At 44.9% G+C, this 18401-nt stretch overlaps 1 protein-coding gene across 8 annotated transcripts in view; it reads left to right on the top strand.

The window, feature by feature from the left end:
• Positions 1–17936, top strand: part of LOC143327894 (signal-induced proliferation-associated 1-like protein 2) — a 79806-nt gene extending 61870 nt beyond the window's left edge. The window contains exons 14-22 of one of the 8 annotated variants that reach the window (XM_076742499.1): positions 403–776; positions 3348–3599; positions 4777–4830; positions 6376–6514; positions 10249–10468; positions 11874–12005; positions 14359–14476; positions 15624–15702; positions 16146–17936. In XM_076742499.1, coding sequence (XP_076598614.1) covers positions 403–776; positions 3348–3599; positions 4777–4830; positions 6376–6514; positions 10249–10468; positions 11874–12005; positions 14359–14476; positions 15624–15702; positions 16146–16292 — 1515 coding nt within the window. In that variant the 3' untranslated portion in view covers positions 16293–17936. The remainder of the gene's footprint in view (positions 1–402; positions 777–3347; positions 3600–4776; positions 4831–6375; positions 6515–10248; positions 10469–11873; positions 12006–14358; positions 14477–15623; positions 15703–16145) is intronic. The other 7 variants (XM_076742500.1, XM_076742501.1, XM_076742502.1 and 4 more) reach the window with 7 other exon arrangements.
• Positions 17937–18401: the final 465 nt, after the last annotated feature.

Below are 18401 nucleotides of genomic sequence, written 5' to 3' on the forward strand. Positions count from 1 at the left end.
TGAATTATAAGGCTGTTTGAAGATTATTTATATATTGTGGGGTTTTTTTCAGCTTGATGATGAACAGCTGATAGGTGATAAAAATATGACACATGTCTTTTAGGGGCCAGATCATGCACATCTCTCACATAACTACCAAACTTCAGTATGCAACAGTCTGCATATTCTGTTTGTATTCCTTCCTGTTACTGTCAACTAGATTAACAGTATCATGGGCCTCAAGAAAACAAGCTGTCGCCTCAGTCAGGGACACATGAACATGTGATGCAGCCTGATGGGTAAACCCATCCCCCTCCGGTGCTCCGAGCGTGTTAAAACAGCCATAAGAATAATTTGCACCTGCTGTTTGACCTTGTCTGACTGACTGTATTTCTGTCTCCTTCACCCCTCTCTTTCAACCAGACGGGCGATAAAAACTCAAGCCACTCAAGTAGCAACACTCTCTCAAGCAACGCCTCCAGCAACAGCGACGATAAGCACTTTGGCTCTGGAGACTTGATGGACCCGGAGATGCTGGGCCTCACTTACATCAAAGGGGCATCCACAGACAGCGGCATCGACACTAATCCCTGCGTGGCCCCTGGGGCCCGGGTGTTGATCCAGGGCAGGGTGGGGGAGCAGGGACACCCTTGGGTATCAGAGCACCATGAGGATGGGGCGTCAGAGGACGATCATGGGAAACTGTACCTGCCACAGGGCTACGCCTCCGCCATTTTGTCTAGTCATGTGACAGAGGGAAGCATCGGAGACCTAAGCGAGATCTCATCCCATTCAAGGTACAGGATGTGTGTTTTATTAACTTCTTTTCACTGAAAGACAGTTTAAATGTGTAGCTCCACATATTTGCTGTTTTGGTGTATTTGGGGTGGCAAAAATTTTGCCTTTGGTCAAGACAGAGATGAATGACAAATGAAAGGGAAAATATGAATGATTGAGAGGAGAAACATAAGAAATGCTTCCATACAGGTTACAAGGGGAATGGTATGAAAATCAATCATGGTACGAATCATATTCTATGGCCTTCTTAGTCACCAGATCTCGATTTAACACCGAAGGGAGATTTTGGAGTGACTTGTTGGAAGCCATCATCATAACACCAAACGAGGGAACATCCTTTGGAAGAATGACAGACCCGCTCCAGTGAAAATCAAGTTTTTAACCTTGTTAGCATGTTCACGGGATGTTTTTTTCTATGCTGCAAGAAATGTCAGGAGAGAAATCAGCAGGCAACGCCTTGGCTGGGCATTCAGACAGCCAGGGTTTCATACATGACGTCACATACCGAAGGAACCAATCCCATCAAACTTCTAAATATGTAATTTTGATGGCCTGATATGCGTTGAGGGGTTTAATCAATGCCAGGAACTTTAATGCTGTTTTTCCTTTTATTAGTCACCACACTGTGTACTTCAGCTAATGTCAGTGGTGACCCTGATGTTCTTTCTTCTCTAAAGGTAATTAAGTAGTTCTGCTGTAGCCTAATTCTAGCGTGTTGGGTCATTGATTTGAAAATCACACCCTTTTCATGGTATGTGGCTGGAAGCACAATCCACTTTGTTCAAACATGTGGGTTTACATTCACACATACACCACCACCACAGCTGCACTCATCAGCCCATTATCTGTTCTGTTAAACACACACAGAGAAAGACACATGCACAAAAGAATAGTTGCTAGCTGTTAGCTGACCTTTTCACCCAGCCGTGCTCCCTCACTCCTGACCCACAGCCTGAGTCGTCCAGCTGTGCTGATGCTGGTGGGTGGGGCTGCTGTCAGGCTGGAGCAACATGGGGGGGTTTCATCACACCATCGTCCAAGTCCCCCTCACCAGACTGGGCCCCATCTGGAAAAGAGGAGAGGTGTCACAGAGGGTTGGCCCTGGAGCTACTCACAGTCTGTCTCTATGAAATAGAATGGGTATCTATTTGTTTATGCCATGCAGGATTATGTTACCACAATCTGTTCAGATCATTGACCTGTTTGAGAGACGTCAGAGCTGTCTACTCCCGGATATCATTCAGAAATGAGTAAAGAGCCCATGCCATCACCTTGACTACTCCGATGCTTCCCACCTTTTATGTAATGGTCTTTGACACCACAGTGTCATCTGAAAAAACAGAGAAGCAGCAGGAGCACGCTTTGCAGGGTGTGGCCCAGATGGTCATGAATATGGAAACAGAGTATGTAGTCGCTCCAGCCAAAGCCAACTCTGATGTCTCAGGGTAGTTTAGGAGAATGTTTTGTGTTTGCTGAAAGTTTTCCAGCAAACAACAAGATGTTCGGACCAAAATGTGACAGCGTTATGGATCATTTGAGCAGCTAACAGATGAATCCTAACCAGGCAGGTGACACAAGGCAAGAACTGTCCATCATCATATTCGTGATGAGATGAACTGGAAACTACAGTAGATGCTGTTCTAGGGGACTTCTTAAAACTGCACAGGATGCAACATAAGGAGCAAAGACAGGCAGAGTGCTGTGGCTCATTTTCACATCACTGTCACATGTGATACATTCATCCTGCATCAATCTAAGATTACGTGAATGAGGATGTAGTATAAGGATATTTTCACAAAGCTGAAACGATAATCATAAGCAAGTAAATGGCTCCTAACCCCATTTAAATCCACGAGCTGCTTTTTTAGAAACTGTAGCTGAAATGTCAACAAAATATTAAGAACTTTAGAAATATCTTGTTTTTCCCTGCAAATGTAGCGTTCCTTTGACCATTTCAACACATTTCATGGACCAGTTAACCCAGATAACAAAATAAGAAACATTTCCCCACTTACCAAAAGATATCCAGCCGTGCAGTCACTTTATTTTTGAAGTATTTTTTGTGCTTTGAGAACCAGAAATAAGCAGAAGTCACAGTGGTGGATATCTCTTCTACAATAAAACTGGCTAAATACCAGTTGGAGGAAGTGGGAAAATACGCTTCTTTGTGATTTGAGTGCACTGACCCTGTAATCTGGTTTGTCAGTTGATATTTGACTAAATATTGAAAGGGCAAAGTTCAGCTTGAGTACGCACATGATAGACTGCATGTGAGTCATCTTGCAATGTGGGTTAGGGGTGACTAGCGTGACTATACTCAATGCAGAGGAAATGATGTCATCCTGTCTCAGACGACAGCAGAGCCGAGCTTTCAGGAATCATTTTAAGCTTTAAAAAATCACCACATCGGAGTTACCCTGCTTGGCGCTTCTCTCATTTCTTCATTCTTGATGTTTGTTTTTGCTTTCATGTTCCTTATCTGTTTTTGAAAGTCATTCATTTTGTCACTTTTGAGTTACATTATGCTTCATTTTATTTATTTATTTATATTTTTTTTGCTGTCTGGTCAGTGGCTCTCACCACTCTGGCAGTCCCCTGGCCCGTGGTGCCAGATACTGTATGTCCGCTGACTCCTCCAAGGTGTACACCATCCCCCAGACCAGCAGCTCAGGGCCAGAGCCGGGGCCAGGGCCCAGCTCAGAGGCCTGTGGACAGACGCGGCCGCAGTCCGATTGCAAACGCCCAGTGGGCACGAAGACAACTGATGATGATGATGATGATGCCCACAGCACTGAGGGACCTCCTAACATTTCAGAGTGTGGGTGAGTGTGTGTGTGTGTGTGAGAGAGAGAAAGTAAGAGAGAACATGTATGACAGCACCAAATATTCCGCTCCTGTACTGCTCTCATAACACAGTTAGTGCAGTTTCTAGTTCTAGTTCACTTCAAGTTTAGCACTGTCTACCATGCAAAGCTAGATGACACACTTTTTAATCACACTAACAGGCCTTGTCAGCACTGCTTCCCTCACTGTAGAGCTGTTTCCCCCAGACTTACTGTTGCACTAGAGTCAGACCCATTCCAATACAAGTGCCCACCCCCCACCCAGTGTGCATAAACTGGCCTTGATTGAAGGCGACAGCCACAAAATAAATAAGCTCAATGAAGCTGTGGACATAATACACTTGGCACATGTCACTTGTGGTTATTGATCGCTCCCATGAAGCCAGGTCCCCGTGGACTGCCAGGCTGAGCGTCTACCAGATCAGCATCTCTGCTGGGAGCCAAACAACCCTCCACACTGAACGCACTGCTGTCACATGTAACCCGGGAACACCTGCCACAGAATAGCCTTTAGAAATATGGCAAAGGAAGAGCAATGTATGCAGTCGTTCACCCAGGTGGAGATCGCATACTCTCTTCAGACATCATATGAGCAGTGACGACTGACTGTATCTGTCTGCTAATTGAATGGTTTGCCGTAGAGAATAGAAAGCCATTGATGGTGAAATTGAAACACAGCTTGGATAGTGTGAGTGGATATGAAGGTGTGGGTGTGTGTGCTTGTTTGAAGGTGTTTGCATGTGGGCTCGGGGCATATTTTGGAGGAGAGAATGTGAGATTTGCCCTGGAAGGAACCCCCTGCTCTTTCTTCCAAGTAATTTCATTTAGGCTGTGAAATTTGCCACTTAAGGGCCATGTGATTGATCGCATGCACTGAAGTCATCTTCTGCCGACTTATGAAAAAGCTCTGTAATTCAGTTACCCTCCCCATTGTTTGTTTATATATTCCTGCAGTTTTATTTCATCTTACATAACAGTGCCTCATGATGAATGGGCTAATATTACTCACAGATATTGTTCTAACATAATGAAGTTTCTCTTCCCCCTTTCTAAAAAGTTTTCTCATTTGCTGTAACACTGTATGTAATGCAGGATGTGTAACAATGCTCCTAACCCTGCGCTGTTTCTCTCTTGCTTCTGCATCTTCTTGTGCCAGAGGAGCGGAGGGCTTGTTAGCCTTCCTTCTCAGCATTCTCTCTGAGCGTTCAAGGTACACAGTCAGTCAAAGTCAACCCCCGTGGCCCCAGTCTGACCCAGCCGGCTCCCCCACATATCCCCACATGCCTTTGTCCCAGACCACCGTCCCAGTTGTCTCTCACAGCAGATCTAAAATGTGAGTCCTGCCATGGGGCACACGCTGAGAATGGAGGACAACCAGCTGTGCACCAGTGGCTGTGACATTTCTGCTGTATCTCCTCCAGAATCCCATTGCTGTGTACTGTCCACCAACACGTCCTCCTGTTAGACCCTCATCCAGCACACTCTCTGAATTCCTGCAGTTATGTTTCCATTCATTTTTGGCAAAATAGTATGTGAATCAGTCCATGTTTCTGTCAGTTCCCTCGAGGAAAATATATTGAAGAACATCTAACAAAATCACATATATAATTGAGCATGTGTAACTCTGTTATATCTGATACTCGTGCTACTTCACACCCAAGATTAATTAATTTATCTCTCCTGAACCACATCTACTCTGTGGTGTTTTAATCATGGATCATGGACTCCCGTCTGCATGGATCAATGCTGAGATCTAAGTCAGGACACAGAAGGAAAAGAAGGCATTTGTTCCTGTAGTTTTAGCACCAAACCCCCCAGTATACTGAGCTCAATTAATGCTTTTCTTTTTCCTGGAACAAGGCAGTTGCTTTTGAACCAGAGATGTCATGGATCAGTCGGAATGCATCTGGCAATCACACACGGATGTTTGCAAGACCCGTCTATGTATTTAGGGCTTGGTTGCCATGGTGCCAAAAGCTTAAAACAGGGCAGCTCTCAGCTCTAGTGTCTCTAGGTAACCATCACAGCCAGGCTGTCCCAACGTCTCGCCATGTAGCGTATCGTATCCCCCTGCGGCCATTTAACACCCTGCCAACAGCACTCAGTGTGTCATGCTCACAGGCTGCTCACTTAAAGTGGAGGTCTCACAGCCACACAACTTCCCTAGCCAGGTCACCTCCTCCCTTCGCTGCACCCCACTCTAAACACAAAGCACCCCCAAAATCATGTAAATGTTTTCTGAGATTACCCCACTGACAACCGCCACCACCAAAACAAAACATGTCACCTCTTCTGGGTCCTTCTCCAACCCTGTCTAACTGCTCTCATGTCTTCCTCTGTTGTTGTCTGAACACTCCCTTTGAGTCCCTGGCGTGCACTTGTCTCTGGATGTAATTTCTGTCCAAAACCCTCTTTTTTCCTTTCCTCTACCTCTCAGTGTGCTTGGCTGCAGTCTTCACAGTCTCTTTAATCATGGGGTTGGCAGAGTGAGATGGGACAGGGCGGGATTGGAAATAAATTCTGTCCCTAGTTCCCCTCTTCAGCTGCCGTTATCCTCACCTCACTAGCATGTAGCAGGGAGGCACCTGATGTTGGCATGCAAAGACAGATCCACCTGAACCCTGTGTATGATATGGCTTTATTTTCTAAACAGCTGGACCCAAGCTGTAATGGCCCAAGGCCTCCCTTGCAGCTTGTGGCTTTCGTGCCCTGTCTGATGAGCTCTGCTCTTCTGTGCCCTCTGTATCGTCTACAGGCAGCTGTATGCACAGGAGGCTGCCTGCCGGCTCCAGGCTGCGGAGCGGGATGGAAAATCACTGCAGAGACTTTCCAAAGAAGAATACCTTAAAATGATGCTGCCCGACAGCCCTCCAGGAGAAGACAGGACTCGGAAGGTGAGGTCACTGTGGCTGATTTACCTACTGACCTCTAAATTACTTGATAATTGAACATGAAATTGTGAAGTATTGGTGATAGCATGGTTATATGACGTTCCAAGGATCTACTGCAAACCATAAAGTTATCTTATCATGCTGACCAACAGGCATAGTACATTCAAGGCCAGTATCAAAGCAGATAACCTCTTGCTGGGAAGCAACTAAAAGCAGGACAAACATGTGCTGCCTATCAGCTTGCCCTGCTGCTGAGCACCACGGCTGATAGGGCTTGTCTTTCCCGACACAAGGCCCTTTCAGTCCCCGTTGAGCAGCACAGAGTGTTTGGTTAATTTAATTTATAACGGGAGTCTGAGTTTGCTCAGTCGGGATGTCATGGATTCAAGGCAGGGAGCTGCAGAGAGTGCATCGATGTTTGATGTTCCTGGGTCCTGCAGACTCTATTAATTGCATCTTCAGTTCCCCCTGCGCCATCCCCCACCACTCATCCCCCATCCATTATCTACCAGGAAGAGACCCTGGAGACATACAAATCAGTTATTTTTGGATGCTGCTCAATTCTAATATAAATGCACTTCATCCCCGGAAATGACAGGCGTGTCCTCTGGCACAGGCAGGCCTTGTCCCTCACATGAAGCACCTCAGTGCAGTGAATAGTTTGTCTTCCTGTCATACACTGGGCTTGCACTGTATACAATGTCGTGCTGAAAAGAGAACCAGGAAGCATTAGTGCCTGTCTAGAATGAAAGCAGGTGTATCAGGCCCGCACTGCGATTTCACTTCATTTGATGCGATTTGTTTCCCACAGAGATGGAAAGCACAGTAACCAGTGTAAAGGTGCACAGTGCTGCTTGTCAGATTCAAAGAGAAGTACTGTCTTTGTTGTAATCTCACTCTCCAGTCTGATTCAGTGTGATAATACAGTGTGTGGAAAAGCAATCTGGGAGAGATATGCATGAGGGACGGCACAGAGCCAAACACTCCAACCATATACTGTGCACATCTGATCCCAATGAACACATACTGTTCTTTTCTTGGAGCAGCTTCTCTGGGACTGCATGTTTTCAATCATAAGCTGGCACGTAAAGGAATCAAATTGCAATAATGACAATGTTGGAAACATCATTGTTGTATTTCTAATTTCATACAGTCTGACTTGTTAAATTTCTAATGTGATTAAACAGAGTCTACGGTAAAGGTTAATTCATGTGTCACTTCCGGTAGTCACCCGATGCCATTGTGTGGGTGAGCAGGTGCAGAGAGATTTTCCTTGCCAGCCGTCGTGTCCGCCGGGACGCCCTTCCACAGACAGGCAGACTATTGTGTGGCTGACGTAAAGGAAAGGCCGCTCACAGCTTGTTCTCCCACACCGTTCCTCTTTTGAACCTCCTGTGGGAAAGAAAAAAGCATCTGAATAGGTGGTTGTCCAACACATCCTCCCAAGTGGCATGTCAAAGGCTTACAATGCCAGTCGTTGTCTTTGTTCAGTGTGGGCACCGAGGAAAAAAAAGTCACCGAGATCAGGAAAAATCTAGGTGGATTCAGTGCTGCTTTGGCTGATAAGAACGTTGCTGCTGTACAAAAGAATTCAAACACATTGCAGCCCAAATCAAGGTGAGGACTGTTGCCAGCTGAGGTGGATTTAGACACACTGAAATAGTCCATAATCTTGCAGGTTTGATTTCTACAATATTTTCTGCATATTGTGCGCAGCAGGTTCAGCTAACCAATGCCAAGATGTGTTCAGAGAGCCTGGTTTGATGCTGTAGATGTAATAAATAGATGGCTTATGAAAAAACATTAAGCCCTATTGCAAATGGTTTCATTTGCCGTGACTCCATTTATTGGAGTTCTAAAGCTGTGCTATTTTTGCTTTATACGAGAGAGCAGCAAATCCTTTTTAAAGTTGTTTTGATGAGCGAGAACCTTATGGGGTCTAATCTTGTAAAGTTGGGTGGGAAAACTTGCAATAAGAGACAACCTTGTTAAGTTAAAGCCTCTGAGATGTTCTTCGGAGGCAGTATGTATGCTGCTTTGAATTCCAGTATATATCTCAAATTTAAAGACGCACAAGATGTTTGTTAAATTCTCACGATGGGATTTGTGGGGAATCCGTCTTTGAAATTGAGATGGCTGGGTGTTGGCTTGTGGGGATATCTGTCTAGTGTTGGTTACAGCTGGGAAGCCAAAGGCAGACATTTACCCATCTGGCCAACTGCCCCGCATATCATTTGTGGCTACTTTTGATGTCACTCCTGCAATATTTATGTAAGCTAAAAGGGACAGTGATGGATTGGATTGGCTTTTGTGGTTTTGTGTGTTTAAACAGGAGATCCTCTGACAAAATTCTGGCCACAGTCACGAAACTCAAGTATCCCAGCAGTGGTACTCTTCCTTGTCTGTGCACAGAGCACATCCCCTCAGGGATGCCCTTGCTTTTCAACCCCTCGCAGCCTTTGTGATCATTCATCCTGACCTTGTGTTGCCTTTTGACCTCTGCATTGCCTTTCATTTGCCTCTTTAAGTGATAAGATTCTTTGTAATACAAGGACTATTCTAAAGAGCACGCAGAAAGCAGCAGACACACTTTATGTAAGTACATTATACCCACCGCTTCACTGAACTGTGTTCATTGGGTCTTTGTCTGGTTTGTAAACAAGCACACAAAAGAAGATGTGTAGAGTTTTTAATAGAGTCCTGCATTAAATGGACTCATCCCAATCCCTGGATAGTAGCTCATGTTGGAGTTTAATTAAAGCAAAATTCTGCTGTTTTTAACCTGGCCTATACCCCGTAGATGTGGCCATTGTGACTCTATGGGCCATGCTGTTTGCACTCACCACCTCTGCTGTAGAGATTCAGGGAATCATGCAAAACAATGTATATCAAGGAAGGCTGTGCAAGCCTCTCCGCAAAAATGCCATTATGGCTTTCTGCATAGGGGTCTACATCTGGGTCAACTTGCTGGCTAACCTAACTGCAGTAATTGCACTATTATACTACTAATTACAATATTGGAAGGAATACAGAGTTGAAGTCTAAACACAGCCTGCCATCAAAGTCAAATGACTCATGATTGTCCTCGTAGTCCACAGAATAATCTGCCATTGCATTTTTTCTGAGCTTCTTTAGACGACCGTACAACTGCAGTGACAGTCAACCTTACACTTATGACAGGGTGGTTTGGGTGGACCTGGATGAAGATGTCTCTTCTAGAGGGCTGTGTTTACTTTTAGGTGGAGTCAGAGACAAACATGCAGCTTGCCCTAATGTACATTGTTTTGCAAAAGGCCTCATTTGCCCAAATGGAGGCAGTGAATGCAAAGTTATTGTGACTTAAAGAGTCACAATGGCCATATTTAGTCCTCTCTGCTTTCTGTGGTTTCTCACCATTAGGCTCAGTGACTATTGGCTGCCTCAGCACGGTGACCTCTGTCACCACCTCCACAAGCGCTGTCCCCTGTTTTCCCACTTGCCAGACACTCTCCAGCTGTGTTCAATCCATCTGCATTTTCCTGAGAGCAAAGACTGTAATTGATTCCTGACACTGCGCTCCGGTGTTCCCTCCTTACCCACCCAGCTGCCCGCTCGTGTAAACCTGCTGTGCCGAGGAAATTTAAAGCACAGGGAAGGTGCAGAGAGGGGGCCAACGGTGGGGTTTTGGAGGTCATTCAGCTCAAACATTTGCATTGTTTTGACTGTCTCTTGACAAATTGTTCTCCTTTTGTTCTCAGGTGTCAGCAGTGGGAAGTTTGTCACCAAGGCGGTCCCTATACCGGACACTATCAGACGAGAGTGTGTGTAGTAACCGCAAGGGTTCGTCCTACACCAGCTCACACAGCTCCATGCTGGACCAAGCCATGCCTAATGACATCCTATTCAGCACCACCCCACCTTACCACAGCACGCTGCCTCCACGTATGATCCACAACCAGGGGGCATCCAACCTAAGGAGTAAGTACAGACAGTGAGACTCTTAAAAATGTGCGTAATACTTCACCAAGGATACTGCAGAAAAGCTGCTTTAAAGAAAACCAACATAACTCTGCAGTGTCTTATTAAAATACCTCACAGACAGGATGGCTGATGGAGATGCATGCATGTTGCTCTTAGATTATCATTCTTCTTCTCTGGCACCAGATAAGAGCCAGGATATAGATACTTGTTTGAAGAGCCACTTGTGTCCTACCAATATCATTAGCACAACTGGTACACACTCCAGCAACACTCCTGAATATAGCCAACTAATTGGAACTGGGTGAGGCGGCATGCAACTTGCAAGGGGCCTGCCGCTCCGTCTGCATTAAGCAGACACCTGTCACTTCTGGCTGGCGTTCCCTTTTCTACTGTTCACCCAGCATCCACTCAATATGCATTAGTGATGAGAGGTGTGATGTGTCCTGTCTGCACTGCTGCAGGTCCTTAAGATCTGTGACATGAACATGCCTATTTTCCCATCAGGAGTGTCACGGTGTCTGTCATACATTATTTTTCATTCACTCATAAGTCCCTGCCTGCCTTCCCTCTCCGTCCCTCCTGTCTCATTTCCATACCATTCCTCATCCGTCTCCGGCTGCCGCGGTTAGCTAGAAAATGGCTTTTGGAAAGATGTTTCTCTCTTTAGCCTCTTCTGCTGTCAACCTGATGGATTCGCGATTGTTTTGAAGGATAGTTGAGAACACGGGCTCTCTCTTTCCCTCACTGAAACAGTCCAATTTTGTAAACAGTGAATCACTCGGGCTCCAAGATGCGGGGTAAATTGAAAGGAGAGTGTCAGCATCACCTCAAGCTCTCTCGGTCTCTTCTCTGCTTCTCCACTCATGCTTTTCTAAATGCCTCTCTGCAGAATGGGGCCTTGTTTATTGCGTTCCCTGTCTTTCAGGGCTGACGGGGAGGGAGGGTGGGAGAGACAGAGGGGAGGGAAAGGAGATATTGATTGAAACATGAAGACATTCACTTTGACAAGTCATTTATCGCCCCTCAGACAGCGCCTTGCGAGTGCTATGCAGAGATGGCGGTTTGCTGTCATATATTTACTGAACTTTCTTTTTCAAAGTTAAATTGTTTGAACCTTCAAGAGGATTTGTTAGTTTGGTGCATCCAGGTTAGAATTGCACTCAGGTGTACGCATGACTGGATAGGAGCTACTTAGCATAGATTCAAGGCTGGAGTTATATCATCCCTTTTAGTCAGCAATGACTAGTTTGAATTAACCCCCTGCCTTCCCCCCTCTACGCCCCCCCATTTCTCTCCCAACCCCTCTTGTCTGCTCTGATTCAAACTGATGGGCGAGTCAGAGATTAGCCCTAAACTCACGCCAGGCCTAGACACTGATCAGAGTGCCTGCCTGTCTCTGCAGATGAGTTTTGGTTCTCTGACGGCTCCTTGGCGGAAAGGTCCAAGTTCAGCGACCCGGGCCTCATGCCCCTCCCAGACACTGCCTCAGGCCTGGACTGGTCTCACCTGGTTGATGCAGCACGAGCCTTTGAAGGTAACCAGCCTAGCTGAAGCTGCTGGCACCTCGTGTAACCTCCCCCCTCCTCCTGGCTGCTTAGCGTGTGTTTATGTGTGTATGTGTTTGTGTGTCCTTAATCTGCAAGTGCTAGCTCGCTTGCATGTGCAGGTTTGTGTGCGCTTTGTGTTTGCGTTTCTTCTACTGTCTCCTAAGTTCTGTAGGGGGTGACTCGTGGGAATCCTTTTGCTTTTGATTCCCATCAAACACTGTCACTTGGAAAAATAAGCCATCATTTCTCAGGGCAATTTTGAAACCCAAATTTTTAACCAGCCCGTCGTCACTCAGGGAGAGTTCTTACAGCGATGCCTTGTATCATTAAGGTGTTGGATTGATAGTTTGGGGTAATTTCAACTCCTCTCTTGGTCGTTTGTCCATTAAGTCTGAATTTGGTCCACAGGAAGATGTTGGATTTTTTCCTAAAGCGACAGATTCTCTTCTTAGAAATCAGCAGTTTTCAGGTGGACTGTTGTTTCTTAAAAAATGTGTGAATGGCTGCTTCAGAGTGTTTGTGGGTTTTGGTGGCCAGTGACTGTGGAACAAGTGATTTAGGGATTGAGTGCTCCCATAAATGTAGGACTTACAGTCTGTTGTGTTTCCAGACAACATGACTGATTCGTTCCTGTCAAAACTGAAACCTGTCTTTTCACTCAGTCACGACCTTTTCAGTTAATTAGCATTGACACGCCTCAGCCACTCCATCATCACCTCTTCATTTCTTCCCCCAGTTTAAGTATTTTTTCGACCGCTGTCATACCAGTTTATCTCCCATTTGTCATGGAAACTGTAACATGCCAACTGTAAGTTTTTTTTTCCACTTGAACTCCGTCTGACCCGGAGACCAATGAGCAGGCAATGTAGCATGTGACTATACATTTGTCATAATTAATGGATACCGTGTAGAGTTCCTTTGATACGTTTTCTGCTGCATTGCCTGCAGCATAACATTTAACGAGAGTGGAATCAGTGGAGATGATGCAAAGTCTGACTGGCAGCAAGAAGGCAGTTGTCACGGCAGCCTGGCTGGCCCAGAAAAGAGCTGTGTAAACTGGAACCTTGTTGCCGAGCAGAAAGCGGCACCAGGCTGCCACTGTGCCATGTATGTTTAACCAGCTCTGGTTAGAGCCAGGGCAGAAAGAGGTTGCCAGATATGTAAAGTGTTTATAGTATTCATGACTATGGTCGTGTAAATCCTGAGAGACTGCTTGTATTCATGATGCAAAAAGACAGTTTGAATTGGCTCGCGGCATCCACAAACACACTGTGGCCTCCTGACTTTTGAGAATAGAAACAGATTGAAAAAAAATTGGGCTTTGGTAAATCTCGGCAACAAAAGGCTTTTGGTGCCATCACTGACAGCTCAACTACTGGATATGTTTTTAATATTCCATCACAAATAAATACAACACCGTGCAGTCACTCACATAGATTGCCGTGTTTTCTCTTCAGTGTAATCTGTTTTTGTTTGATTTTCAGCCGTTGGTCCAGTAAATCTGGGCACTGGGTCACACAAAAATGACAAGCTGCTTTTCTGCGCCCGTCACTGCTTTCCTAGAACTCTTTAATCTTTCTGATGCAGCCTTCGAATACGAGGAAAATTTCATTCATATGTAAATGAAGCTTGGTCTCTCTTTCCTGCCTCGTCTGAACAACCAACTCCAGGCTCGATCAGCTTTTGTCTCTGAGTGGATTAGCTTTCATTTGGGTGGCTAAATTAATGGAAGGGTTTCCTTAATCTTTGCTATGAATATGCAGATCCCCCTATCTTTAGTCTCAGACCAAGGGCTTGAGAGAGAAGAGTGGTTTCTAAATGAAAAGAGCATTGCACTTTTAAACTGAGCAGTCCCCAAGTGTGACATGCCACGTATGGGTTTTCCATGGGGCTTTGAGCAAGCTTAACGGCCTGATATGGTAAAACAAGCATGACTGGTGCCTTACAGCTCTCTGGGATCCAGCCCATTATGAGCCAAACAGCTGTCAGAGGAAGCTCAGAGGGGCGAGGGCACCGGAGCAACACCCAGGGGACTGACTTCATCTGTGATAGTCTAGAAATGCTCTGTTTAAAACCTTGTTCCTTATTGTCTGGTTATAGATCTCTCAGTATGGGAGGATCTCCTTTGGTGGCTTTGCAGCAGTGCTTAAACCAGAACCACTCATTCATACAAAGCATGAATGAATCACCCTGTCCTGTCAGGAATGTGTGCATGCGAGTGTGTTGTTCTGCTCTGCTTTAGTTGCACGTTGACACCATGAAGCGCATTGCTGAACACATTTCCTGTTTTTGATATTAAGGCCAGATTATGACCTGTTACGTCACCTGTTCTGTCTCCAGACCAGCGCGTGGCGTCTTTCTGTACCATGACGGACATGCAGCGGGCAGAGGCTCTGCAGATCTCCAGAGAGCTGACCAGACGAGTGGTGGAGGCGGAGGGAGCAGCGCTGGAGGCAGAGTAGGCTTTACGGACAAACACAGACACACAAGCACCAATGCTCCTGTAGCAAGTGAAAAAGTGACTGTTTTCTCAAACCTGGACAGCAGTGATTGGCCAATCGTAGCTTAGCAACCATAACCAGGCACAGCAGGCCTGTCAAGCTTTGGATTTCTCCACATGATGAAGTGGCGTGCATGAGGTTCTAATAAGAGCGATACTCAGCATCTCAAGAGTTTTGAGGGTGGTGTCTTTTTTCTAACCTCTACCAAACACTCATGAGCCACACTGAAAGGGATAAAATAAACAACATGTTTATCTGCTCTAACATAAGCTGCATGCCAGCGTACTACGTACAACAATGACTGAGTGTTATATCCAAAGGCAAGGGGCACGTCATTAGCTAACTACTGTATATTATTATGTGAGGTTATAGGTAATGTTAGAAAAGGAGCCAAGCTGTTTAGAGTATATGAGAGTGTAGATGACACTGAGCCTCTTGTCCTGCTCTTTATGTGCTTTGGAAAAGTTTACACTCCAGAATCTCCATCTAACCGTGAGTTACAGTGTTAGAGAGCGTTTGCCAGTTGTTTCTCACCTTCAAATCTATTCATCTGGTGAAAGTGAAACAATACAAACATTACAGCGTAAATCTAACCACTGTGTTGCTTGCCCAAATATGATCAGGGGCAAGGGCTAACTAGCTCTGCACTGCAGTCCATGAACAATGCCACTCCTGTACTTCCACATCCCCTCAGACTTTAGCCTCAGTCTGTTAGCATGTGAAGTATATTACCATCACATTTACTGCTGTTTTATAGGCCTGTCTGTTTAACAGAGACCAACCGGAAACATTAAATGTCAACTGGCAACAGTTTTAGAATTAGCATTACCATTCGCTAGCTAGCTAAAGCTGATGAAATCAGTCCACTGCTTCTGTTTGAAATCAAGGACACATTGTTTTAGAAATTCCTACAATTTAGATGGTAAATCTACCACCATGATCAATGTAAACTTCACACTTGCCATGTGAGAACAGAAAGCTCAACATGCGTAGCAGCAGTAACTAAGGGGGGCAGACTTGGCTAATTGTCCATTATCAGCTTCTTATGTGACAGATCAGTCTTTATTGAGTCTTAACAATATCCTATTTTGTGTCCCCCAACAGCAGCTCCCCCTCCACACTAACTGGCAAAGTCAACCAGTTGGAGGTGATCCTTCGGCAGCTGCAGCATGACCTCAGAAAGGTAAGTCCACTCACATCAAACTCATTACATATTCATGATTATGTTTTCGTCACCTTTTTGCTTCCCTTTTTCACGTAGGCAAACAGTGCATGTCCGTGTCACTCAGCTCAGGAGAATAGACATTGAGTAATGGGGGCCCTGAGGTCCATGTAATACAAACTCATCCACTTAATTCAATATCCTGCTTCCTTTCCTGATTGTTTCCCAGCCCAGCATTTCCCCACGTCCACTAATGTGCTTAAAATGGAGAGCGGAAATGCACTTTTATCACAACGGAGAAAAGGCTGCTTTGCCATCTTAATGCCTCCCATTTACACAGCGCTGACGAAAGACGGATGGTCTTGTAATAGCGGGGCTTTTATCAACCTCTTGTGTATCCATTTATTTTTGCCTCATAGCCCGCTGTTGATTATGTGTGTGTGTGTGTTTGTGTGTGCATTCAGGAGAAAGAGGATAAGGCGATGTTGCAGGAGGAGGTACAACACCTGAGACAGGATAACATGCGACTGCAGGAGGAGAGCCAGACGGCGGCAGCTCAGCTCAGGAAGTTCACAGAGTGGTTCTTTCACACCATTGACAAGAAACCCTGAGAGAGACCGGCAGAAAGAGAGAGGGCGAGAGAGCAAGACGGTCCTCACTCCTCCTGGGCACCCACTCAACTCCTACTTAAGACTCCCAGATGATCCACAGGCAAACAAACTTTCAAACAAACCATTACCGGCCCCCAGCGTAATCAAGACTCTTTTAAAAAGCCCCTGCTTAGGAGACTGTAGTGCAGCCCTGTGTGGAGAGACTTAAAACCTTGATCTGGACCTTAGTTTTGGGATCCTCTTCTGTCTGAAGCGCAGGGCTGTTTCTAACGTTAACGGTTTCTCCATCCTGGCAAACGAGACTCTTGGGAAATCTCCCCATCTCCGGCGCTGGGGAGGAATTGAGAAAGGCAACCCCCGAAGGCCCCGCCTGAGTCCCTGGGATCTTCTTACAGTAGTGGAATGTAAAGCTCATTTACTGTAGTCAACATATAATCTACCTACGTATGTCCCGCCAGTCTACTGTACTGTATACTCAGCTGTACTGTATCATACTGCGCACACTGTCACACAGCTGTTTCTGTGCCGGCCTTCACGGACACAGGAAAGTAGGGAGGGTGAGGCGAGGAGGGGAGGAATGTACTGGACATAATGAAGTGGTACTTACTGTCTGCTTGCACCAAGAGGAATCCACATGTGGTGGTCTTGAAACGTACAGTCGGGGGGAAATGAATGTAGCTCAACTGAGACCCTTTTATTTCTGGTTCCAAAAGTCACAAAAGTTTCAAGGTTTGGTGTTCTGGGCCATTTTTTCTTTTCAATGAATTCCACTTTTTCTTTTCCTCAGTGTTGTAATGTAGGGTCACATGGCAGTAATTTTGTTGTTTAAAGGTGCTTTCCCTACACACGTTTGTCAGTAGTTTCCATTCACTGTCACAATGTCTTAGCAATAACAAAGTGGTAGTTACGAAACTGTGTTTAAAAAAAAAAAAAAAAAAAGTTAGCACAAACGTGAAGAGTTCCTGTCGAGAAGCAGTTGTACTTGACATGTATTTATAAAACAGGAAGAGACTGTGCCTAAAACTCTTGGTTGTAAATGGATTGTTTCTCTTTGCTTTTAATTCTCTTTTATAAACACATGCCTTGTCTGTGGCTCACTGATATGAAATTATGTGTATGTATGAATGTGTGTGTATGTGTGTGTGTGTGTCTGTCTGTGTAGTTTATCACAGCAAAACGTGTTCTTATGCAGTGGTTTCTAGAGCATTAGAGCAAGCGCCAGTGAACCACACTTACAATGCCAAATGTGTTTATTTCTGTACATATCTGCCACAGAAGTGTCTTGTATTTAACACTATTATTTAAGCTTATTTAACCTAAAGTTGTTTATTTTATTAAGGGTATTTGTTTTTTGTTTTTTTTCTGCACTAAGGAGAGAGAAAGCTCTGTGTATGTTGTAAAGTGTGTAGCTTGCCAGGGCAAAAAAAAACAACAACAACAACAACTATATATTTAAATATATAAATGATGATTTTGGAGATTCCAACATTTGGATGCTGCTAGATTACAGTTTGCTGGTTTGTATGCTTTTAAAAATGTCTCTCTCCGTAAACTGTCTCATCCCTGGTGGGACACTGGTTGCTTTATTGTTTTTTTGTTCTATTTTTTTGTTTTGTTTTTTAATAAATGTAGTTGTAAAAATAAGTGATGTTTGTGTTTTTTGGTATGTTTTTATCACCAGAATTCTTAACGGAAAGCAGTGATATTAGATTTTGCTGAAGGATGGAGGGTACAGGGGAGCAAGACGTGGGAGAGGAGTGAGAGGGAGGTCAGGCATCAGTGAGCGGCCACCTCTGGAGGCCCGAGCTATACCATCAGAGTATCGCCTCTTCAGGTACAAACTGCTATTACAGGACAGGATGGGCTGGGGCTAACTGGTTAGCATGCTAACTTCTAGATGTCTCAGCAACACAATACACAGACATCTTTGACATAATGTCAAAATAGTTATTTTTTTCATATTCTGTTGATAATCTTAGTTAATTTTTTAATGTTTCAAACTGAAATTCTTACATAACACATCTTTTAAAAGGTGCTGGCAAGTGCTTTGTTTTACCTTTTACAGAGGTAGTTTCCAGTCGTATGCTCTGATAATTGTTTAGTCTAGCT

This window comes from Chaetodon auriga, chromosome 11, assembly GCF_051107435.1.
Source record: "Chaetodon auriga isolate fChaAug3 chromosome 11, fChaAug3.hap1, whole genome shotgun sequence".
Classification (NCBI taxonomy): domain Eukaryota; kingdom Metazoa; phylum Chordata; class Actinopteri; order Chaetodontiformes; family Chaetodontidae; genus Chaetodon; species Chaetodon auriga.